The following is a 27,141-nucleotide window of genomic DNA, read 5'->3' as shown; positions in this document are numbered from 1 at the left end:
AGATATATTTAATAACAATAAAGTTAATCGAGTGTATAACCAGTTTTTTAAACGTATAAATATTGCAGTATAACCACAAATAAAGAAATCAAGTAATGTGAGAAGGACAGAGAAGGAATAAAAATTAATGAATCAGCGCCATCTTCAGAGTGGCGCAAATGAAACATCTTAAGAAAGGATAGAAAATAGAAAGAGAAAATAGATAGAGTAAGAATTGACTTTTAGCGACATCTGTTGAATACTAAAAGTATCTTTTTTTATATCTTTTGAAAAATATTCAACAGATGGTACTAATTGTTAATTCTTATTCTATTTTACTTTTTAAGATGATGTTTTTGACACTCAAAAGATGGCAGTAAAGATGAATTTTTGTTTTATATCTATCCTTTTCCCACTCCTTTCTTTGTATGTTTCATTTGCGGCATTTTGAAGGTGGCGATGATTCTCTAATTTTTATCTTATTTTTGTCTTTCTTTTATCATTTACTTTCCTCGTTTGTAGACTTGCTTGTATCATATATAATATATAGGATGTAAATTGAATACAATTTTATTTTTTTTTATAAAATACCATAAAGCATTTTATATCATAAAATAAGATATACGTAAAAGAATAAAATGATTTTCTTTATACATATATACATATATTCTTTTACATATATAAAAATATATTTAATATATAATATATATAATATATAATATTTCTGAATTAGGAAATTAACGAGTCTTGTTATTTTTAAATTATTTTTATTAATTGATCGTTTCAAAGGGCATGTTAAAAGATTCGTTTGCAATGGTTCATTATTTTTAATGTAATTTATAAGTAATACAGTATAATATTAATTAAATCGATTATATTAAATATTATTTCCTTGTATGTATTGTGTAACCGAATAACGATATAGACAAGACTAGCAGGTGGTGACCCTCGATAACTCCTTCATACATTACTTCCTTTTTATCCTTAATGTTAATTATTATTTAATTTTTCTTTCACATATTTTTTTAATAGTTTTTTCAATATTCAATCCAATTCCTTTTCACAAAATTTTGCTTATTTTGCTTCTTTTCTTTTCCATATCGCAACACTTATCTCTTATTTTCTTTCTCTCATTCTTCCATTATATCTTGGCAGCGTTTTTGAACAATGAATAGAAAATATCGCAATGAAATGAATATAAAAAGGAAGCCCGTTCAAACTTAAAGCGATTAATCAAAAAAGAATTATACATAAGTGAATTACTTCTCCAAAGTCGAGAAAATCATATATAATATATATATTTGAAAAATGGGCGACCAATCAATCATTTTTTTTAAAGGCACAGGCAACATATTAGCATACATAGAATAAAAGGAAAGCAATTGTGTACAGACTAGCGTCACATTTAATGTTGTAAAATGAAAATTAATTAAAGTTTTTGTGGAGTATTTTATATGATAGAATTAATGATTAACGCAAATTTAAATACAATAATATAATAACTTATATTGATAAGAATATAATGACGACAATTCACAAAAAAATAATAGAACGCATGTATTGTAATAAATTTCTATTTACATATAAAATAATAATCTTTTCTCACTACTGAGTACGTGCGAAAAACTTAAATGAAACGAAAAAATAAGTCGCCAATGCTTTTAAAATTTAATTTCATTATGAATGATATAATATATCTGTAAGATACCTAATGATATTTATATATCTCAATTCGTGTTTGCATAATAAATAATTTAAATACAACTTCTATTTAAAAAAAACGACCGTACCCAAATTTTTTTCATTATTTTTTGCTTACCGGTGGCAGTTCTTCCTTCTTTTTTCTCAAGAAACCTTCAAATATATTTTGTACTATTATTACTTATTTATAATATTTTTACTTTCACTATTTTTACTAATTGCAAAAATGTTAATTATTATTTTTTTTTTAATATTCTGTTATAAGGCCAGTATTTATAAAATTCACAAAATAATTGATTAATTGAAATTCAAAATTCATCATTATTGAAAGTTTCTTGAAACATTTGAATTTTTGTTTAAAATCATTTAAATTTTCGATTTTAGCGAGATAATAAGTTTTAATAAAAAAATTCGTTTTTATTTTTAATTTGGAATTTTAAATAAATTTTTTCCTTTTAAAAATAAATACTTGTATACTTTGACTAAGATATTAATACGTCATGCCTACCGGTAGCAAATTTAAAAAGCAGTGTGTGATATTATGTGTTTCAATGTGTTCAATGGTTTCCATATTGGAATTTTCGATTTATAAGAAGCATCCATACTTGGACATGAATGAATATAATAGATAGTTATATGTTATTCCGAGATTTTTCTCCATTACAATGATTTAGCAGTAAACGCACCACATTTGTGCTAATTATAACAAGCTGGATGTCTTGGCACTCGTCAGTGTCCTCCTATATTTTCAATTTCACCAAAAACGAAACAAATTTTTTATACAAAATCTAATTTTGCATTTTATATTTATTATAATTATATTTTATATTTATTATAATAGTTAAAATTTAATGATTCATATGTTCTTACATCAAAATTATAAATAATATGCCTTAATTAGGAAACAAAGATCATTAAATTAAGAGGATATTGGAATGTACTCAAAAAATCCACCTAATTACTTAATTGAAAGTACACGATAAAATCGAATAAATTTAAATATATATTAAACAAAATTATAACGCATCCCTTCATCCATTTTTTTTTTTATAAATAATTTTTCAAACGAAATAATAATAACAATGAAACGCATACAAAAAATTACTTTCATACAGAAATTATAATTACACTTTATCAACTTTGATGTTGTTTAGAAGAAGAAACAATAACACTTGGTTCGTTGATGGTGAAACCGAATGAGGATGATATAATCGAGCATGCATCGACGTAAGAATGTGACTAAATATACGTCTATAATATCTTATGTCACAGTATAAATGAACGAACAAAATGCCAAATGGCAACGACACAAAGGCACGACGAATTTACAACTCCTCTAGCCGGCGTTAAAAATTTTTTTTTCTAATCAATCATTTCGAGTCTACGTTTCCTTTCTTTATTAACAAAGTAAAATCTAAATAGTTTAATTTGAGAGAAAAGATTGATATTACGCAGACTCGAAAGGATTCGATGCTAACTAGACGTTTAACCCTTTCTGATATCATACTACATACATATGCTATTGTATTATAATTTATTACATGAAATTGTGAAAAAGTCTACTTGTAAAAGTAGCTAGATATCTAAAAAAAATTTTGTTTCTGAAAAGGTTAAACGATCTTGTACACGAAGAAATTGTTTATTATTTCTAAATATTGTAAAAATGATGAAAAAGGAAGAAATTTAGCGTGCGTTAAAATTGTTTGGCAATGTTATAAAATACACATTCGTACAATAATATTCTATCGCTTCGATTTACTATCTACGATTAATCTTAAAACTTCTTTTTTTCTTTTTCCTTTTTATTTCTTCTTCTTCTTCTTCTTCTTCTTTTTAACAGAAAAAAAAAAAAAAAGGAAAAGAAAAAAGAAAAAAAGAAAAAAATTATCAAGATTTATTTCCTCGAAAATGAAATACACGATAAAACCTTGCTAATTAAAAAAATTATAATTCCAAGGTCAATGAATAAAAAAGCTCATTAAACGCAATCATTTTCATTAAAAATGTAAACATAAATAAATAATAGTTTTCTTAAATAATTTTTTTTTTCTCGATAAGAAGAAAATTTTAAGGAAAAGAATACATTTAACAAAATATCAATAAATTACAAGGTTTTATAGTAAATATCGATTAATTATAATCGATAAATTTTAATTAGTTCAAATTGCCGGCTCACGGAGTTCACGCGTCGTTGATCTCAAATCGCACTATACGCGATTACCGTGAAAAATAATAGACTGGGACACAAAATATGTACAGTCATCTTCCGAGCTATTCCACTTCTATTAGCAATATAACAATCGTTTGTTTTTAGCAAAAAATGTTAATATATGTGTACACAAATGCGCATATTTAAATATATTTGTAGCTGTCATTTTTATATCTCCTTATAATCTCCTATTTTTTTTAATCTATTTAATTACTAATCTTTTTTTTAGTCTGTTTTTTTTTCAGAATCAATTAATAGATAAATCTGGAAGATAACTGTATCAGGATTTTTAATAATCTGTTGAAATACTTCTAGTGTCACGTCATTACAAATCGACGATATGCGAAAAATCGATGTTGAAGAACAAAATGCTCTTTTGAGGCAACATCGAAAAACACGATTATAATGACAATGAAATATATCCACAATAAACGTATGGTCGTAAATGTCTGAACTTTCATTTCTGCATTTCTGCTGCTTGAATAAGACAACGTACCCAAAAGGATTATACCTTTTTCGTTAATTTTCAAATAATATAACAAAATGACTTTTACACGTGGTAACTTTGGAAGCTTCGAATGCACGTTTTCCTTTCTTTTCTTTTTTTTTTTCTTTTTTTTCTTTTTTCTTTTTTATTTCATTATTTATGTCCTTTTTGAACTTGCTTCATAACTGACACTCTCCGCGAAATTTAATATCTCTAGCGAACGCTAATTTAGTTATGAACAAATAGAAACATCGAAAAGGCCAACCGATGGGATGATGAGCAATGAAGTTGAAGGATAACCTGCACCATTAAATTATGCTTCTTTACGATTAGTTGTTTCTTATAACGCTTTTCGCGATTTTCAACCGGCATTCTGAGCCGTCAAACAATCATACGACACATGCGTAATATGGCAGACAATAGTGTAAAACATGCGCTTTGGGCCATAGGTATGCGCAACAACAAAAAACGCAGCACCACTAATATCATCCCGAATTCTACAACTTTTTGAATCCAATATAATCTGAAATATAATGAAGTAAATTAATATTATATGATACATTGCATAAAAGGATTATTTTTATTTAGACGTGTTTTATATAATTCTAAAATTTAAAAAAAATCTGATTTCTTTTTATTCGTTATTTCTCAATATTTTCTCAATATAATTGTTATTAACTCGTTTTATAAAAAGGAAATATAAAAGGAAATTTATAAAAATTACATGGCGTTCCACTTTTTACTTACTTTTTAATGTGTGAACGAGCAGCTGGCAGTGTCTCCGGACTGTCCTTAATAATGAACTGCCGAATTCCCAATATATATTGTTCCAAATACGATGGCCAATCAATTTGTTTGACATCGAACATAAAAATTTGTCGATCTTCAGGACTAAGTTCTCCGCTCAATTGTCGAACATTATCATCTCTGAAAGTCCATTGTTGCATAGTAAAGTACTCTAAGCATTTGACAGCCTTATCGATTTTCTCATGTAGACCAACCATAATGGCTGGTTTGCCTCTCAGTCGCAAAATGAAGTCTAAAATATGCGCCGGTAAAAGGTGCTGGAAGAGCTTGCATACATTGTTCACTATAGCAAACGTATGGCACTTGCCATCCGGCCACCAAATTGTGTCATTCGGTGGATGCATTCGATTATATTTTAATATCAGTTCAACGAACTGCTGCCAGGTGATTGGGTTCTGTTGACCTGTACAACAATGATATATGGGAATTGTTTTCGTGCGATTTGTCGCAGTCCTCCATGCCGTGCAAATCATCAAGTTTATTACAATGTCGACTGGCACTAAATCTGCCACCATATTTTTCTGACACAACATAGATCTACGATAAAAAATATTTATTCATTAATTAATTAATTCAATCATTTGAAAGGTTTAGGAGAAAAGACATCAATCTTTTAAATAGTTTAATTTTAACTATTCCATGCACGATTTAACTCATCATTATTATTATTTATTTTTCTTAAATTTTATAATCCAAAAAATTATCCTACTACTTTATTGATTGGCTTAATCTTTAAATTATAATGTATTTTTTTCTAGATATCAAGGTTTACAATGATTTTAGCATTCATTGATCAAATTCTTCTCCCTTAAAAAAATATCCAACTAGACTACAAGAGAAATATTTCAAAGTTACCTGAAGAAACCTTTGCCAGCAGCGGCAACAATTCCAGTTGGTCCATTTAAATTGTCCACCCATCCAGATACTGGTTCTCTAAACGAAGAAAGAACGATCGAGGGTCTTACAATTGCAATCGGCAAATGACCACATTCGGATTGCAACATCCTTTCAGTCAGAGCTTTGGTAAACGTATAGGTATTCGGCCGATTACCGATCAAAGTCGGTGTTATGTTATCAATCATCTGGCTATCCATTAATTTCGTTAAAGCCATTATTTCTTCTGGTTCCGCCGACACAGGATAAATCTCCTCAGCGACATCGTGGCGGTCGCAATTACAATATGCCGTTGAAACGTGGATCAGAGCCTACAAATAGAAATAAATGTTAAATTTATTCTCTGGTAGATTTTTATCTTTTTTTTTATATATATATTTGATACGAAGAAAAGAGCAGATATTATTGGAAAATTTCATATTACTTGAACTTATGAAATTCAATTGGCAACTTCTTCAAATCCGTCCCTATTTTAAGATGATCACAATTATTTTATATACAAATCGTTATACATAAATTAATACAATATATTATACATTATATTATATTTATATTATTATATTATACATTATATATTATATTATACATTATATTATACATTATATCAATATATTATACATTATTGCATATTTATACATTATTGCATATTGTTCTATCGTATATTTATATATAAGAGTTTTTATGTATATTATAATATATATATTTACCTCTAAATTGTGCATGCGATGACATAAGTTTAACAATTGTTTAGTGCCGATCATATTGATGTGAACGGAACGCTTGAGCGGTTCGTCGAATTTCACAGTGGCAGCAGAATGAAAAACGATCGACACGTCTCTTATTATAACATTTTGATCAGCTTCTGAGATGCCCAATTCATGCTCCGTCACGTCTCCAGCTATAGGGATTATCTTCAAAAGTTCATCAGGAGCGTCTCGACGCAATTTATCGAACAGCTGTGAACATTTCGGCAATGGTTAATAATAAAATTGTATAAGTGGTGAAAAAATTTTATTTCCCGATCCATAACTAAAAATTAATTCTTAGGGAAGGGAAAGATCGATCTGTTTGATCAATATTTAAAATTTAAATTTGTATTCTCAATATTGAATTAAATCTCTGTTACATAAACTCCTTTTCGGAACATAAGAAATTTCTAACCGAGTTTTATGTACCGATTAGTTAACAGGCCTTTAAGTTTGGAGAAATTTTTACATATGTACGTGACTTTCGAACCAATGATTTCTTAAAACTTAAAACTTGTCCAAGTATGAAAGGCGGCACGAACTTGAAATTTTTTTTTCTTCGAATGCCTTTTCAACAAAATAAAATAAGAGATAATCGTACCGGCACATCTAACAATTTCTGCAACCTCTGTTGAATATCCTGACTCTTCTTAGGTCTCATCAGAATATAAATGTTCTTTATTCCAGGACAAGATCTGAGTAATTTTTCAACGAGAACTTTGCCCATAAATCCGGTACCACCGGTGATGAAGATAGATCTGTCCTTGTAGAAATCTCTTACAGACGTACACTGGTTGTCACTTATTGTGCTCATTTTGACGCTTTTTCTCACTATGTCACTCTTTGAACGAACAAAATAATTCTTAATTATTCCCTCTTTTTCCAGATAATGATGGCGCTTTTTTAAAAAAATTTTTTTATTGTTTACAAGCTTCTTAGAACTTTTTCGCTTCGTTTTTTCTTCTCTTCGGTTTTATCTTTGGCCTCGCTTCAATTTTCTTTATCCTTCTTTAGGATATAGATCTATATGTATATACGTATATAAATATATAAATATATATGTGTATACATATATACATATATATATATACATATATATTTCTTCCTTTTCGTTTCTTTTTTTCCGTTTGTTCGTTTACGGCTGTACAAGTTACGGAACAATGAATATCGATCCCTCGAAGATGGAGAAACAGAATTTGAGAAAGTTACAACAAAAATGATATACGTTCACGTGATTCCAAAGTTTTCCAAGTTTTTCAAGTTGACCACGGATAGATTTAATTTCTATTGGATTCATTTCGTGTCTTCTAGCGACCGCAGTGTTCGTTTACCTAAAAAACATTAGAATTATTCAAAGTTATTTTATTATCCGTTAGAAAAAAAGAAATGTTTTACGAGATTAATTTTTAATTAATTAATTTATTATATTAATAATTAATCATTTTGAATCTCATCTCACTTTTTACTTGGGAATAAGTGATAAATTATTAATGATATATATAGATGTTATGAGATTTCGTTCTGAATAATTAAAAAGAAAAAAAATCGAATTCAAGACTAAGAGAATTTTAAATTTAGCCAATTCTAATATTCTCGAGATATTTTTAGAAAATAGATCTGAATTAATTCGAATCAACCCGATCTAATCCGTGTTAATGAAATCTTGAGTTCCAACATTGGAAATAATCAGAATCGCATTCCTTCCAAATATACTCCTTTTAAATTATTCAAATTTTAAAATTCTAATATTTACATATATGTATATTAAATGAATTTATAATCATATGTATTTCATTCATTCTATCATTTTTAATCGATATGACATCATGTTATCGTCATTTATATGTAAAATCTTGAGATATTATGAATATATATATTTCTATTATTATAAAATATATACAAAATAATTATAAATATGAAATTATATTTGTAAACTTGATAAAAAAAAAAATAAATAGAAAAATAAATATTTAAATAAATTTGTCATAAATATAAATTAATCTTCAATTCGACTCGTATCAAAAGTTTTTCAATATCAAAAAAAAAATCTCTATTCATATATTTCATATATCAGTATAAAGCATTTATTTCAACAATTTATCGCTTATTTTTCTTATCATTTTTTAAAAAAATAAAATTTTTAATATTTCTTTTTTCTTTTCAATTTTTATACCCATCGATATACAAATTTTCAGAAAAATTATTAATCTGGCTGAAATAGAAAAAGGAAAATTTATGTTGATTTATAAATCGGTATCGATCTCTACTGATCATTTCTCGGTCATCAGACCTACATTAGATGCACAATTTAAAAAATTAAATAACAACGTTCACGATACAATTTCAAAAATTACAACGATCCACAGCCTATCATGGATTTTCGAATCTTATTTCTTTTAATGCATTGCAACAAATTAAGAAATGCTAGTAGAAACGTTTCGTTAGAGAAAAACGGTTCCGATAGGATTCTAGGTCAACGTCCCAGCTTTGAAACGGTCACGAGAATCCACCCGTTCCATGATCTCCGTGAAGACTGTAGGAAGAAAAGAGGGGAAGAACGTCGCTCGACCCCGTTACATGAGAACCCGTTATGCGACGAACAATGACCGCGACCGACTGACTGACAAATACATCCTTATTTCCTTTCCGTTTCTTTTCGTCTAATCGCGTCACTTTTTTTTTCTTCTTCCCTCTCTTTATAAAAGTTTCACCTTCGTATTCTTCGCTTCATTTCAGCAGTATCGCAGTATTTTTGCGAGCGTATTTTTGCGCAGTATTTTATACGTAAAAAAAAAAAAAAAAAAAAAAAAACCGTGCAATTGAGAGATCATACGATTCTTTTCTTCTTCTTTTAGGGAAAAAATATTTCATAATATTTTTGCGGAAGATGTCACATAATATGCGTGAGTTTTTGACTTCTAATTTTATGATAATACGATCTTATATGAATATTATGTAAATTTGGTTGTCAACTGTTATATTGTTTATATATATTTATATTAGCGTCGATTTAAATATCTTGTTTTTCAGAATTTATTATTTTTGAAAAATTTGCTCACCCGTGAAAACATCTGAGACGTCTGAAAGCGTGAAAGTGTTAAGTATGCACTAAAAATATGGAAAAAGAAAAAAAAAATGTCATAAAAATAGCTTCGTCTTGAATCCAAGAAAAAGAGTATGCACATTTTACCTTTTTTTGCAAGCGTACAGAGTCAGCGAATTGTACTTGTTTTGAAACACTATCTTTTTCTTTTTTTTTTTTTTTTTTAATATAAATTTAATTTTAAATAAACGGATCGAAATAGATTTAACGAATTAAAATTTTTGTTCCAATAAATGTATTTCCATTGTAATGAACGCTCGTTTTAATCTTTTCAATGCACGTGTATGACAGCTATTAAACAGGAATTTGACGTACGTAACAACGAAAGTTAACAACACATAATTATAGAGACATCGATCATTATACGCATAACATCACTAGAAAATTATAACTTTGGAAACAATTATTGGCTCAGGTTCGTGTATCACGTGGTACAAGGGTGGAAAAAAGCATGCAATTTTAATAGCGATGAACACAAAGCTACAATAGTTGCTACATTAGGTAATCGTGAATCATTATGAAACATATATGAAAATATATCTGGAAAAAGTGAAAGTTTGTTTGAATATTTTTTTACAAACGAACGTATAATTCAGCAATAAAAGAAAATTTAATATAATATTTAAACAAATAAATTCAATTAATGAAATTTAAAGATAAAATTCCAATATATTTTCAAGTAATTTTAAACACATCTCCATGATCAATACAAAGCATACGCGGCACTATGATCATCAGTTTTCAAGTATATAATGTTTGGAAAATTGCCAGAACAATTATGGAACTCTTAAACTCATTTTCTTCCATTAGTATATATATTTATAGTTTACTAACCAGAATGAAATTGGAAAATTTTGATCATAAAAATATAATGAGAAAAAAATGATGCATAAAGATGTAAAAATATTTTAACAGTTACAAATCTATTCTTCTATTTTCGAAGTATAAATTAGCATAAATTACAAAGAAATTAATTACTTAGTATTCATGTAATTAAAGTTTTTAGATATATTAAAGTAAGTTAAAAATAATCGAATGTATATAATTATTTAATTGTAAAACTAATTTTATAATATAATAATTACTGATATAATTGATATAACTGATAATTTAAAAATATTTTTAGATCTAAATAGATTTGTTCCTATCATTACATAATACTAATAATTATATAATATCATACTTATACTAATAATTATATAATATCACAATTATTTTTGAAAATAATTAAATACTTACAAATTAAAAAAAAATTTTCGTTACTTCATCCAACAAATAATTATTCTCATTAGAATATATTTAGTATTTTGAATACTTCTTTGGCAGAACGATAAATACTATTAAAATACTGTTTTGAATACGGTACACCTGTGATCATTTTATAAGAACAGTTATATAATGGAAAAGGTCTTTTCAATTACCTTGGACGATATTGTGTCTAATCTTGTTAATATAATAGTCAATATTCGAAACCTACTTATACTGACTTTCACCCACTATTCTATTGGATTTTAAAGAATTATAAATTGTCAAGTTATATATAATATTTTTTTCCTTTATATAGAATCCTTTATATAGAATATTTTTCCTCGTTTTCTATTTTTAATCTTTTTACTTGTATACCTGTGTTTTAATTACACCTATTAATTTTTCTTATTACTACATTTCTTTTTTCGTCTCTTACTAACCAACTCTTCCTATCTATTTATCGATCTTTTTATTTTTTTCGCATTAATTATGTCTGTGATGTCTCATTTCTTTATATTATGCGCGCGATTAATCTCTCTACTTTGCTATTTTTAATTCAACATTTCTCTTTCATTTTATTACTCTCCTTTCTTCTCATTTTCCTATCATTTTCTCTTCAATACAAATCCTCCTTTATGATTAATCATCATGCTCGAAAATGTAAGAGAAAAGTGAAATTTTGTCACTTTCTTCTTTTCTTTCTTTCCTTTTTTTTTATTAAATAATTTTTATATCGAATATATAATTGTTGACGATTTTACAACATAATTTTATTATTAATCTATTACTTTATATATTATATATCGGTCGTAAAAGAATCATCGAAAATGATTGAACGTAACAGTACAATACAAGGATCATTAAAATTTCAAGACGCGTTCCTCTTAAATTACGAAGACGCGTTCTTCCTACTGATCATTTTCACATTACAAATCGTAAATCGATAACCTCGTGACATAGTTTTCACAAATTTGAACTAGATATGCATTGCTACAATCAGTGTGTATATTTCAATTTTTTATTTCATTAAATGAAACATTTTTTTATACATTTTTAGAATATATATAAAATATTTAAATTTATAATTTCGATAAAATTGTTCTTCTTCTAAATAGTTCGCTTCTTTTTTAATAATAAATTGTAAAAAAAAAAAAATAAATAAATAAATTACTATAATTTGTGTTCATTAAAACGAAGTTTCAATAATTTAAAATGAGATAAAAATGATGAATTAATCAATAATGATGCGTGTATGTGACAAATAATCGATTAATTTAATTTAAATTTTATTTTCAAGATAATCGATTCACGTATCGATAATATTAAATAATTTATGCGTGTGAACGTGTGACAAAGACAAAAAAGGAGAGAAATTTTACAGTTCATTTACGGCAATCAAATTGTACTTGCAAAATTGCGAAATATTTCATCAAAATTGTAAATTTCTTACATCACAATGTGTACGTCAATTGTGTAATTAGATGACTACATTCATGGATTGTGAACTTTGCTCAAAGCAAATGAAGAAAATTCAATAATATCCGAATAATATAAATATAATGAATCTAATTTTCAAAAAAGACGTAAACGATATTAATTCAATGTTAATTTTATTTTAATTCTATTTAATTTCTTATTGAATTTAAAATGATGATCAAAAAAAAAAAATATTAAATTAATTTGATATATGAATAAAATAATTAATTAAATTACAAAAATCAAAAATAAAGAAATATAGAATATATTTCTTTAATTTATTTCTAATAATTCGATTTTTTTTTCTCGAGTAAAATTTCGTTTTAATATCGAACGAAAAAATTTTAAGAAGAAGAAAAATATTTTAAAAAGAAGAATGCAAAAAAATTAAAACGAAAGATGATTAATCCATTAAAGTGTTAAAAATTATTTAATTTCTGCGTAAGAAATTTTCTAAGAAATATATAACGTTTGGTAAACACGTCATGTTTACATATAGCAAAACATTATATTGAGAAAAAAAACAATTTGCGTAAAATGTTAGATTTTCCTCTTTTCCGATTTTTTTTTTTTTACACGTGTTCCGTCCATTAGTTTTTCCGAGTTCATTAACATTCTATTCCTATATACGTTTTCCTTGCATAACGCTCATTTCCTGTTCTGAATTTACACTTTGTACCATATAAATTTTACCTAAATTAAACTCGAATAGAATTATATATTTAATTTTGAAAATGTTAAAATTAAAGTCGAAATATTATAAATTATAATACGTATAAGTAAATCGTAGATAGAAATAATTTTTCACGATTAAATAATATATCCTATATTTTACGTTTTTGAATGTCATATTGTATATGTAATAATTTCACTTATTGGTAGATGATTGTTCTCGATATCGAATAATTAATTGCTGATTAATTGATCGATAGCACATAATCATATTAATTAATTTGACCGTGATTCATTTTGCGTTTATCTGCAACGTCTACAGTTTCGATTGTAACGTGATAGTATCAATGTTGTGGCCAATGACCCTCGTCAAAGAGGAAAGGAAAGAGGAAAATAAGCGTGCGAGGGACAAAGAGAGAGAATAGAGAGGCCGACGGCCAGACGACGTAGCACGTCGTACCACGATGAAATTTCCTTTTTAACCACCGATTAAACAATTCGAACTTCCGGTTACCGGTTTAATTCCCAGGATTCTTCTTATTTGGTTTAAGTATACCGTATTTCAATTTTAAAAACAGATCTTCTGTATCACGTTTCACATAAGGAAGAAAGAAGGAGGATATCGCCGATATCGAGAAAAAGATTCCGCATCGAATCTCGAAATTTAAAAATATAGAATTTCGATGCATGAAAAATATAGAGAACACTGCATGAGATTCGATTATTTTATATAACATCGGTCCAATCCTTAGAGTGACATAACCGTTATAAGTCCAGTCACTACTATTACCGACTGTTTCCGACCAAATTTAACATTCACGGTCATCATTATTACCATCGCTAAATGACAAATGTCAATTGAATTACGAATATAACATTTTGATATTCTAGGGTCAACTTCAATTCTAATGTCTCGTAATATATAAACAATCGGTTTAAAGGAAAATGGCAATATTTTTTACACATGTTTCATATTTGGAGGTTACGTTGGACTATAATAATCATATTGAAACTTTGAAAAATTATTTAACGAACAATCGCTTTAACAATAATTATTTTTAACTGTTTGTGAATATGAATGATATATCTTTTTCTTTTAAATAATCATAAGAAATAAATAGAATTTGTTTGAATTCGCTTACCCATTTTATGCCATTGACCATTGACTATGTTAGACCTGTCCATGAAAAAGAAAAAAACAAAAAGAAAACTTAAATAAAAATCTTATAATGTTTGAATTAAACGATAAATATGATGCATCAAATGATAAAAAATGATTAAAATGACTTTTTTAATGATAAAATAGAATTAAAAAAAAAAGCCGAATCACGAATTATTAACCGATCATAAATTCATAAAATAATACAATAATATCAATTTTGCTCGAAAATCTGATTTTTTTAATCCGAATCGACGTCAAAGTATTTAAACAAAGTATTTAATTGTCTGTTTATTTGACCGTAATAAAATTCTCATCCCCTAATATCTTTGAAATCTCTAATCAATTTCTAGATGTTAAAATGATTTAATGTGCCATAAATATTCATATTTTTGTAAATGTACAGGAGGAATGATTAAATATAACACGTAATCATTGCAATGATTTCTACATGTTTCAATTAATATATAAACGATATTATAGTAATTTTTATTGCATTTGTATCATTCACAGCAAAATCACGTCTAATTCTTACTTGTTTTATTTAAATTTTTAAAAAATATCACTCACACATAAATACATAAATTTTCATCATCTATGCACTTCCACGTGGTATCCATTTATATCCGAATTCCTCGTTCACTATCGATAGTTCACGCCAATCAATTATCACTTTATAATCGCGAATTTATCATGGGAATTTACATTTAAATTTAAAAAATATAAATATAAAAATATTTTACAAATATTATAAATATAAAAAATATATATACAATCGACCAAAAAATTTTTAAAAATGAATATATTAATATTCTTGCTACGAGAAAGATCCATATCATTATGGTGAAATTTTTTATCATTTAATCCGTTCGTAGTTCAATTCGTTGACTTTTATTACTTGTATAGGCAAAATTTATCTTACGAAAAATTATTATGCAAAAAACTATTTATAACTGAAATTTTAATCTTTCTATTATTTGTGCGTTTAATAAAATACAAATATTTTCGACGAAATAATTCAATGTTAATCGACATTATTCTATATATATATTTCCGATAACTTTTCAAATCGTTTTATTTCCTCTTGATATATTAAAAAATTATTGATATAAAAATCGAAAATTTGATCATAATAAAAAAGTTGATAGATAATGAAATATATTTTCAAAGATTATTTATTAATATTTACATCGATAATATTCTTATTAAAAGTAAAAATCTTTAATTTACACGAAGAAGAGAATAAAACCGAAGAGAATCGAAATGAAATAAAATGTCAAGTTCAGTACAACGAGTAATTGATATATTATGACTATTGATAAAACGAAAATACCGATACTAATCGGTAATTAAATTCAAATTTAAATAAGATAAAATAAATATATCTACATCCATAAAAATAATATTTATTTAATTAATAAATTTATCAAAATCATAAAATATAAAAAAATACCAAGGAATTAAAAATTCAAAATCTTTATCCAGCACACACACATACACACGCACATACACGCACGCGCGCACATAAATATCAATTTGTACATACAAGAAAAAAATATAAACAACTTACAAGATATGGAGAATTCGATGATCCACAATCCAATTAGTTAAATTTCGAGAGAAAAAAATAATAAACGATACGTCTTCGAACGAGTATCATTCACTATTGGGTACGATTTAGGATACTTCGATACAACACTTACCGCGTATCGAGGATTACTAACAGAATATGTGGGCCAGACGCCTTAAAAACGAACTCACTAACGAAAGGTGAACTAAGCCTACTTGGGACCAATCGGGATACCTTATAGCTGACTCTGCGTGAGAGGTTGGGGTAACTTCCCCCACTACTTACTTCCTATTACCACTTGCTACTGATGCATCTCTAAGCATTATACGCACAGGATAAGCGAGTTTGTGGGGATTTTTGATGTGTTTCATCTTTCGTTAATCCTTTCACTTTTAAACGTGTATATACTATAAATTGAAAGACCATTGATAGGTTTTTTGTGATATTTTGCTATACGATATGCATATAAATTAAAAATGTTGACATTGCAAGTGTAAGATATAAAAAATTATTGTTTCTCATTTTTTTTTCTTCTTTTTCTTCCATATATACCTTATGTTTATAATAAACGTATCATTAAATATTAATTCAATTAATTCTAAATTACATATATTCGCGTTACATTTAAAATTTAAAAATTAATTATACTTTATTTTATTGATATTTATTTTTAATATATATATATATATATTAACGTTAATAATTGAATTAATATGCAACAACATTTAAACGATATATAAAATGTTATGCTAACTTTCAATTAATTTTCAATTAAAGATGCAATTATCGATAAGATATCTTTAAAGTGAAACGATTGAGAAAAAATGCAAATTAATTGTAATGATTAATTGTAAGAAAAAATTAAAAATTTAAAAATTATTTATTTTTATCAGAATAAAATATAAATTTATTTATATAAATTTAAAAATATATTATTTCTATAGATCATTTTCAACTGTTATTTTTACATATGAATATTACATCTATTTTTGTTTTTATTTCGAAATATAAATTATGGAATTCATATATCCGTTCATAGTCCATGATAAACATGTTTTCAAAATTTATACATGATCTCAGCACAAATATAAGAAAAAGGAGAAGAAGGAAGCGCCAAAATATATTTTAATATCCTATTTTTAATTATAGATATTTTAAGATATTAAATTAGAAGTAAAAGATTCTTGAAATGTACCGAGTAATTTATCATAATATATACGCATTGCTGAAAAGTAGGCTAACGGAACAACGTGGAATTAAACGATGTACAGTTGAAAGAATCGGTACAATGAAATCGCCTTAAAACATTAATAATAATACCGATTGAATAATTGATAAGAAATAGGAAAGACACAAAAAGATCAGACTTTCTTCGTAATAAATTTTAATCTGAATAGATTTTTTTTAGAATATTAAAAAAATTATCTAATTAAATTTTACAATTTTTTATTCATTTCGATGTACATGTTTCTTATATCTAAATATCTTATATCTATAAGTATTCCAAATAATATTTTTTTGCAAGGATATAAATAGGAAAAAATGTTTATTAACATCGACTCCTCTATAAAAGAAACGTGTCAAGATACGCATCGTGTTGATTCATTTTCAAGACTATTGTATTGCCAATAAGTGGAATCATAAATGTGTTATAAAAATGTTTAGATTCGAGTAGTGGTTTTTACTCTTTAAGAACAACAGCGATTCTAAGAGTGTAACTATGTTATAGTTTAGCCAACAAGAAGCTCTGATATTCTCTTCGTATTCGTATTCACCATCGAGCATCAGTAATGCAAGGAAAATATTGGAATAAGTGGATGTCCAAGACTAAAATAAAATTACAAAATTTACTTAAAGATGAATGAAATAGAAAGATAATCAAGATTGAGAAAACATATCGATGAGTTTCATGATCAAGTTCATGATAATTCCTTTAGCGATAACTTTCGTTTAATATTTTCTGATAAAATGCACATAATATAAATGCACGATAAAAAGAAAAAAGAAAAAAAAGAAAAAAAAAAAGAAAAAAAAATCAAAAGAAATTACTTTATATTCAAGGCAAGCCTATGTTCTTACAAAGTTATGCGATGGATATTCATAGAGTACATTGCATGTTCAAATTGTTTTGAAATGTTTGCCGTTATGTTCGATACCTTGATCCCTTTTACCCTAACCATAACACGCAGAAAGTTGGTCGTGAGTGAAAATATCATTGATTGAAGCAGTTCCTATGTTTATTATTAACCCTTTGCGACCGTTTCTGATTCTTCGTGAATCGAGGATATTTTCTATCATTTGTGAAAATTAAAAGTTACAAGCTAAAAATATCGGAATAAATAATTTCTGGTTATAAATTTGCGAAAAGGAGATGATTAAATTAATCTAGAAAACAATAAACTGAAAAAAAATATAATAAATATAAATAAATGGAAATTGATCGTAAAAAAATGAGAAATAATATTTTAAATGACGTGTATTTAATTTACGTCAAAAAATGTGAATATGTTAAATTTGAAAAATATCATCAATATTCCTTATTCAGAATAAAATACAAATTTTTTTAAATCTTTATATTTTATAAATTATCTTATTTATTTGAAAATATTTTCTTACATTTCCTTCGTGTTCCGAGTTTTTGAATAATCAATCATTGATTTAATTTGCAATAATCATGTATAATTATATGTGTTGATTAAATATAATTATATAATCTTTATATGTTACAATTATTTTCTTTTACATATAATTGATGTTATTCATTACAAATTATTTGTGTTACATTATTTATTATAAAACATTTATAATTTGTAATAACATCTTTAATTATTACAAGCGATACAAATTTAATTATTTTTTTAAATTCGCAGTTAAAAATTATTCTATTTTTATCCTTTCCCGATAAAATATATGTGCAAAAGTTCGTATAAATAATAAATTTCGCGGAACAAAGTCTACAAATGATGAACAGAAATATTTTAAGACTATATTACTAAAATACTATATTATTCCGTTTTGCATGAGAATTTTTATGCAATCACGTAGATTGACATGTGCTTTTGTTTGCAATGATCAAGGGCGAAGTGCAACAGCATTCCATCTACATAATCACTTCAATGTATGAGAGATAATATAGAGAGATTGTAAATGAAAAAGTTAAAACGATCATGTCCATTAACACAGTCGTAACTAAGACTATACTATCCCCCTCGTGTCAAAGGTATGAAATGTGCAATTCGATAATTTATGGAAATTTATATCGTATTGTAACTTTTATATTTAACTTAAACTTTAGAATCATCTCTAGAAATAATGGAACAAGGAGACAGTTGATATATAGTAAAAATAAATCGAAAAAAAAAAAGAAAAATATATATATATATATATATATATTCAAATATCAATCACGATTTCAAAGATATCCCGTAAATTTCGTGGAATTTCTTCTCTTTTATCTTCATTATTTAATCTTAATTAAACCCTTTTCTTTTTCTTCGACAAAATTTTTTAATTCAAATTAAGACTAATATAATGAATATTGAATCACTGGGAACACGATATAACACGAAATGAAAATGACTGACATTATACGATCGATGATCGTATTCGAAATGAATATCGATAGGTAATACAATATGTTAAATGTGCATATATATTACCTGTGAACTTGTACCAAAATATATATATAACACGTATACCGAAAATATTATTCGACCAAAGATTGAAGTTAGATGTTAACAGAAATGCTAATGAACCTTTTACGTAGAAACATACACAAATGATCATACACAATCTTGTCTCTGAAACTTGTTTGTTTCGATATAAATATTTCAAATGAGATATTTACGTGTAATTTCTGACGAAATTTGGTAAAAACTATGGATCCTTGTTGAATTTTATAAAATTTTTCTGGAAAAATTTCTATAGGAAAGATTAATTCCACAATTCACAATTCTGAGATGTGCCAATGATTTAAAATAAATAACTTGAGAGAAAATTGGAAATTCGGATAGTCATTGAATTCCTTGAAGATTACAAGAAGATTATTAAAAAGATTAAATCATTAAATTGAAAATAAAACATGTTCCGATTTAAGAAAAAAATTAAGGAAAATAATAGCTGAATTATTCGATAAAATTTTTCGATAAAAAAGAAACCGTGTTATTCGGATTATTTATTACACTTTTTTTTTTACAATAAATTAATCAATAAAAAACTCAATTTATGCACATATTAGATTAATTTCAAGTAGAGATTTTCAATGTGATAAATATTATATAATAATGCAATGTTATTCGTTAAGTTTCTAACTTAATTTTACATATTTATGTAATGAATTGATAAAAAAAATTTCCCTTTTTCTTCCTCTTTTCTTTTTTATTATTATTTTTTTTTTTATATTTAATAATAAAAAATTTCTATTATCGCGATTATACAAATACGCACGACTGATTGATAGAATCGATACCGAAGAAAGCATGAAAATGTTATCGGTTATCTGAGCATTGAATGTGTGAGCATAGTAGAATTAAAACTACTACTATTATAATAATGTATATAGTTTGTTTGATTTACACTATTACTTGCGAACGCACGAAGATAACGTAACCGATTACGTATCTCTTGCTCTATAAATTCGACATTTCTTGGTTTCAATTTTCAATTGAAATAAAAAATATATTTACGTTTTTTTAATCTTTCGTTAATTATTTTAGTCGTTTGGAATTTATTTTTTAACTGTTATCAAAAACCATTTAGATATAAATGATAAATTTTCATTGCATACAATTTCTAATTTTTAATCAATTAATTAATATATCTGTAAATATGTGTTCTATAAATATACAATCGAGTAAAAAATAATTTTACGCAAAAAAAAAAAAAAAAAGAAAAAAGAAAAAGAAAAAGAAAAATGCAGAAGCAAAAAATTTTATTAAGTTTTCAAGTTTGAAAACATTAATTATTTTTCAATTAGATACGAGTGAACATACGTGATTATGTGATTATACGATTATACGATACAATAAAAATAAATAATAAACATAAAGTTTTATCGCTTAAAAGTTTTTGTTTTTTGAGAAAATTAAGATTAAATACATAATAACAATCAAGGAGTAATTAATAAATTTTTAAAATTTTCAAAAATTTTTAAATGAAAAAAAAAATGTAATCCATGTATCTTTTGGTTATTTAAACACATTTAAAGTAATCAACTATCGATAGTTCATTCGTATCCAATTGAAGAAATAGCCACTTAATTGTACTTGATTTTTCAAACTTGTTTTACTAGTTGTACTTGACATTTTCTCGAACTTGTTTATTCAAAAAATTTATCGACAAAATTTTATTTCATATTTTTCTTTCATTTTTACAAAATCATTTTTTAAAAATTCTTATCCAATTGTATCCCGTATATATATCAATGATTGTCTTAACTTTTTTTAACCTTCAAGTAAATGTAACATCTAAATATTATAAGAATGTAAAAATATCATAATATTTTGAGCAAAGATTAATTTAAAAATTTTAATTTTTTCTGTGGTCATTTATAAAATAATAAAAAATAATTTATGAATAATATGATAAGAAAATTTTGCGACAGTAAAAAGTAAGCATAAAGTTTGAAGATTATGAGAATTCCTGGGATCGTTCTGACGTCAAATGAATGATTTGACATTTCCATAATATTCGAAATAATATATATATATATATATTTATATTTATATTTATATTTATATATTTATTATATATAATATAATTTATTAATATATTTTTCATAAGAAAAAAGAAACAAAAGAAATCTAAAAAAAAAAAAAATAGAAACTAAAATAAAATAATTCGAGAAAAATTCTAGCTAGAATATATACAATTTAAATTTTCTAATTTATTACTAAAATATATTTAAAAATAAAGAATTATTTTAATAAATTTATTTAATATTAGAGAGATATAATTTGAGAAACTAATTTATTCCTCGTTAAAATATGTATAAGTTCATTGGTTATTGAGATTTCAGGAATAAAAAAGACACAAGGAACAAAAGTCATCAAATTTATTACATATTAACATATATTTAATATTATAATTATTTTTATAATTATATATAATTTTAATAATTTAACATATATTTAACATTATAATTGTATACATAATGTTAAACATTAATGTATAAATTATGTTAATAACATAATGTTATTATTACTCATATCTTTTTTTCAATCTTCGTATTTCTTTAATTCATTATTTCGTTCTCATTTTATGTTCCTCCTTCATTATAATCAACGAAATAACGAAATCATTGTATTAATTGTGAATTTAGATCAATAACTTTGGAGAAAATGCGCACAAGCAAATATTATTCGAGCTACGACAAGTCAGTTTTTACATCATGACCCATATTTGTCTATGTGGACATCGATCATACTTCTACCAGAGTGGCACTTTTCCTTACTAATAAGCGATGCCGCGTATTTGAGAATGAGCTTGCTCAATTTCGAAACAAGGTTATTGAAAGTGTCCCAGGTGGCTCCTATTAGCTTGTTTTACGATCATCTTGGTTTGTACAAGGACGATCGATTACGATCTAGAAGGATAATAAAGAAGCCTTGTCTTACCACTTGTTTATAAGCACATGTGTTTTTTTTTTACATAATTATTAAACTAATTAATATGAATACCTTAGATTTTTAGCCCCAAGATTTCGAAATCTGTGTAAAAGTTTAACCAGAATCAGATCCCTTATGGTTCTTTCTAAAACTTAGCACTCCATATATATCTAAAAAATGTTTAAAATCACGACGAGATCAATATATAAAACGGAAAAATAGATTTTACAAAAAAAATAAAAAAATCGCATCATATGTATATATATATATGTATTTAAATATAGAAAAGTTAAATTATTCTTTTTAGAGGTTTTAAGAATTGAAAAGAATGAAAATAAAAAATTCTTGGAAACGTTTTTAGAAACAATTTTTGGTTGTTCTCTTGAATAATAAATATTGAATATTCTTTTTAAAAAAAATTTTTTTAAAAATAATATGGTTTTTATGCATCATGATTTTGATATTTTATTTTCTTTGAGGATAGATCAGAATCGAAGACTTTTTTCCGCTTTAAGAAAAATAATAATTTTTTCTCGGTATATATAATCGATTTCAATGTTTTCCCTAATAATAATAAAAATCGAAAATTTTTTATTTCGCGCGAAATACAGATTTGCATATATGTTCGTTAATGTCAATTTACTTAAGTTGAAACGCTAATTATGCACCAACAGCAAATAATCTTGAACGGCTGCATACATTTACGAGTGTTTGAAACGATGATGGAAAAAAAAAAGAAAAAAGGAAAAAAATAAAAAAAATAGAAATGAAAAGAGAAAAGAAGAAAAGAAAAGAAAAAGGAATTCAATTCAATGTTTTTTTGTGTTCGATAAAATACTTATTTAAGACAGTCTAAGTAATTTTATTTGATACTTAATTACTTTACTTACTTTTTATTTCCTTTTTTCAATTTTATTAGTCATTTTTCTATTTAATTGATCGAACAGCTAGCAATAATATTTCGTCGAAATCTTCATTAACACGATCACGATGACATTATAATATTAAAAACAAAAGTAAATATTTTGTTCTTTCAATTTTATATTTCTTTAATTTATGATATATACATGTTTTAGGTAAATATTTTATTTAAGTCAAAAATGTGTAAAATATTCGATAAAATTAAATTAATACAAATTTTTATTCCATTATAAAGATATGATCACTGATAAGAAAGATTTATGTTATCGGATAACAATGTGTAAAACAGAAATTAAGATAGTATAAACAGTTACGAAATTATTTCATAACTTGAAGATATTTATAAAATCATATTTTTTTTACAAATAAAATTTTAATTAAGATTCATTACTATACTAGTAATGAATTTATTGAATTTTATTATATCATTTATTGAATTTATTATATCATATCATATCACGAATCTTATTTTAAATATCTTACATATTTACAATTCAAATCTTTTATTTTTTTCTCGGAAATGTGTAAAAATTTGTAATTAATCATATAGATATAACAATGTATTTAGAATATATATTCTAAATATTTATGCAAAATTTTATCGAGAGTTTGAAATTATGACAAACACAGATATAAACATATTTTTAAAGAACGTTTTTATTTTTATCAAAAAAATTTTAATGTCATATTTATAAAAAAACTTTCGTATTAAATATGCATATAAATGCTTTTGATAAGTTTTATACATTTGTTTTTCTTTTTTTTTTTTTTTTTTTTTTTTGAAAAAGAAAAAGAGAAAAAAATTTATTAAAAATGTATAATCAATTTATGTCGCATATATGCTTTATTGTTTATTTATAAACTTTATTAATATATTATTATATCTGATTTTATTTTAAGTTACAATCTAATTTTATTTTTAAATTCATAATAAAAAAAAAATTCGATAAAAACAATTGATTTTGTACAAAATATGTGTTATAAATCATCATTATATTCATTAGCAAAAAAAATTAATGAAAATTGAATATTAAAAGTAAAAATGTAAAATGGGATGCAAAAAGGGTACATGCCATTTTCCTAGAATCCGCCCTTGTGTTCAATCACGCTCTAATAAACCAATATGTACACGAGCTGCTTCGAAGCACTTTTCAGTGATCAATGAACCGATTATGAAAACGTTCCTCAGTCTATGTAATATATATTGAAATATATTATGAATTATACAAAACAATATAATAATAAAATTTATCCGAAAATGAAGACAACTATAAAAAAAATATATTAATAGATAAAATTGAAATGAAATTTGATTTAATTTGTTTGTATATTATTTTTATATTATATGACAACATATTATAGATATTATAGATTATTAAATACTTAAAAAATCTTATCTATACATAAAATCAATTATATTATCTCAAATAACTAAAGAATATTTCGAATATTTTATAAACAAAAAATAAATTTTTCTAGCATCCATTTCTAATAAATATTTATAAATATTTGTGAAGATGTGATTTTTATGAGAATATAAAGAAACAAATAATTTGTAAATATATACTGTATTCTTTATTTTTGTTCAATACTATTTATTATTCCTCAATATTAACGTTTAATATTTATTTCTAGATTATGCATTACTCATTGTACGTTAAACGATCGTTAAACGAAATAGAGAATCCAAAGATTTCTCGTTAGCTAAACATATACAAACTGAAAGAGTAGCCATCACGAATGACAACCCTTTTACGCGGAACGGACAAACGCGGAAGTAACACGCCATGTATTGATTATGTTCCGAGGATTTACCGACACCGGATAATATTTCCAGACAAAAAATCAAAATTATTCTCGTTTTTTCCTTATTTAGACAAAATAATAATAGTCTAAATGAATTGCTTGTACAATTTGTGTTATATATATATGTATACTAAGAAAATTAATTTAAAAAAAAAATTAAAATTAATTTTTACTTTCTCTTTCTTTTATTTCAATTTGTGAATAGCAAATGTATGATTTTTATGATTAAATGCATGATTTATTTTTAAATTTGTTTTTAAATTCAATTTAATAAAAATAATTACATACACCATAGGAAAAATTGCAATTATATAATGATTAAATAATATTGGATATTTTTTAGAAAATAATAATAAACAATATAATTTATATATCTATAATTTTTTAATCAATTATCAAGATAAATATTTATAAGGTATATACATATATATTATAAGATATATATAATTATAATTAATGTTTTATTCCTTTATATATATTATATTAATAAAGTATTTATTAAAAAAAATAAGAACCAAAGAATATTAATTTATATTATTGTTAAGCCAATAAATTATTGAAAAATAATAGATATATTTAATAATCATCTGTTATTGAATACAATTTCCACTACATACGATTCTAATTATTAAATTTGTTCACAAATGACAATGGATTATGACCTATACATTAATCGAATTATTTGATATTGTTTTAAACATAAGAAAATAATAATTATAAAATATAAATCAATATTTTATTTCAATAATAAATAATTTACTATACTTATAGTATCTATGTACATATATAACAATAAAGAATGGAAAAAATTAAGAATATGAATCGTAAGTATTTTACACGATGAACCGGCATGCGGGTTCGTGTTGCGCACGCCAAGAAACGCGCGCATACAACTACATTCAGTTATATATCATATATATATACATATATATATTTATATATGTATTTATATATATACACGATTATATCGAGACAATACGTCGAAGAAAAAGCAGAAATTCGCTAATATTAAAATTAGATATATATATATATATATGTATATTCCTAACAACATGTATGATAAAAGTCAAAATAAATCTCTTTTTTCAGTCTTTAAGAGTTTGAATACATCGAGAATGGATCCGTCGAGGATATAATGAAATCATGTTACAAGACGTAAAAATTTTCGTCATATCTTTCACAAATACGGCGGGAAAATCGGTTAACTAATATCTAGTAATATTGAAAAATTACACTAGCTACTGATCAACTATAGTTTCTGTTATCAAACGGAAAACTAACAGAAATTTATGGTAAAGAATCAGAACGAAGTAGGTATCCGGCTGTGCCACTCGACTGTTCGATTTTCGCATACCAACTTCAATATCCCTACTATTAATTTTCCAGATACTATAACGAATTCTTATTATGGATTATATTTTTAATGATTATATTGTCGATATGAAGACACAATTATATATTTATAAAAGTAGAAAACAAATTACATGCACACCCACGATATTAAGATGTATGATAGCGGGCGCGGCTTTTCACTCCGTACCGAAAGAAAACGATTTCGTGTCACTGATTTCTCATGTACTTACGTTATCCGAGAGCGTTTTCTTCGTTAATGGTCTGTAAGTTGTCCACAAATGAAACTCGCACTACCGATTTAACACAGAATCACGAATTTCTTATACTCTCGGCACTTTTCAGCTCGTGCCTGTCGCACGCCAACCGAGTCCGCCATCTTGGGGCAACCGCCAAATCTCCCCAGGC

At 25.3% G+C, this 27,141-nt stretch overlaps 1 protein-coding gene across 6 annotated transcripts; it reads right to left on the bottom strand.

Moving 5' to 3' along the window:
* Nucleotides 1-786: 786 nt before the first annotated feature.
* Nucleotides 787-27,141, bottom strand: LOC107998959 (putative fatty acyl-CoA reductase CG5065). Of its 6 annotated transcripts, none has more exons than XM_028667241.2 (7): nt 26,967-27,141; nt 14,465-14,499; nt 7,425-8,154; nt 6,785-7,033; nt 6,039-6,388; nt 5,124-5,720; nt 787-4,899 (listed from the first exon to the last, which is right to left on the bottom strand). In XM_028667241.2, exons 3-7 carry the CDS (start codon nt 7,635-7,637, stop codon nt 4,758-4,760), a joined length of 1,551 nt encoding a protein of 516 aa, XP_028523042.1. In that variant the 5' UTR covers nt 7,638-8,154; nt 14,465-14,499; nt 26,967-27,141; the 3' UTR covers nt 787-4,757. The 6 variants fall into 6 exon arrangements, with proteins under 6 accessions (XP_028523042.1, XP_016914024.1, XP_061938880.1 ...); XM_017058535.3 differs by lacking the exon at nt 26,967-27,141 and adding an exon at nt 16,052-16,277; XM_062082896.1 differs by lacking the exon at nt 26,967-27,141 and adding an exon at nt 16,185-16,259.

The sequence above is a fragment of the Apis cerana genome, linkage group LG12 (genome assembly GCF_029169275.1).
Source record: "Apis cerana isolate GH-2021 linkage group LG12, AcerK_1.0, whole genome shotgun sequence".
Classification (NCBI taxonomy): domain Eukaryota; kingdom Metazoa; phylum Arthropoda; class Insecta; order Hymenoptera; family Apidae; genus Apis; species Apis cerana.
This window is presented reverse-complemented; position numbering and strand designations above follow the sequence as displayed.

Bases quoted from the DNA above. Each gene is read 5' to 3' on its own strand.
- LOC107998959 (XM_028667241.2), bottom strand. From the start codon at position 7,637: ATGAGCACAATAAGTGACAACCAGTGTACGTCTGTAAGAGATTTCTAC. The intron at 6,389-6,784 runs GTAAATATATAT...TTCTATTTGTAG, and splicing joins ATCGCATGCACAATTTAGAG to GCTCTGATCCACGTTTCAAC. The intron at 5,721-6,038 runs GTAACTTTGAAA...TTTTTATCGTAG, and splicing joins GCTGGCAAAGGTTTCTTCAG to ATCTATGTTGTGTCAGAAAA.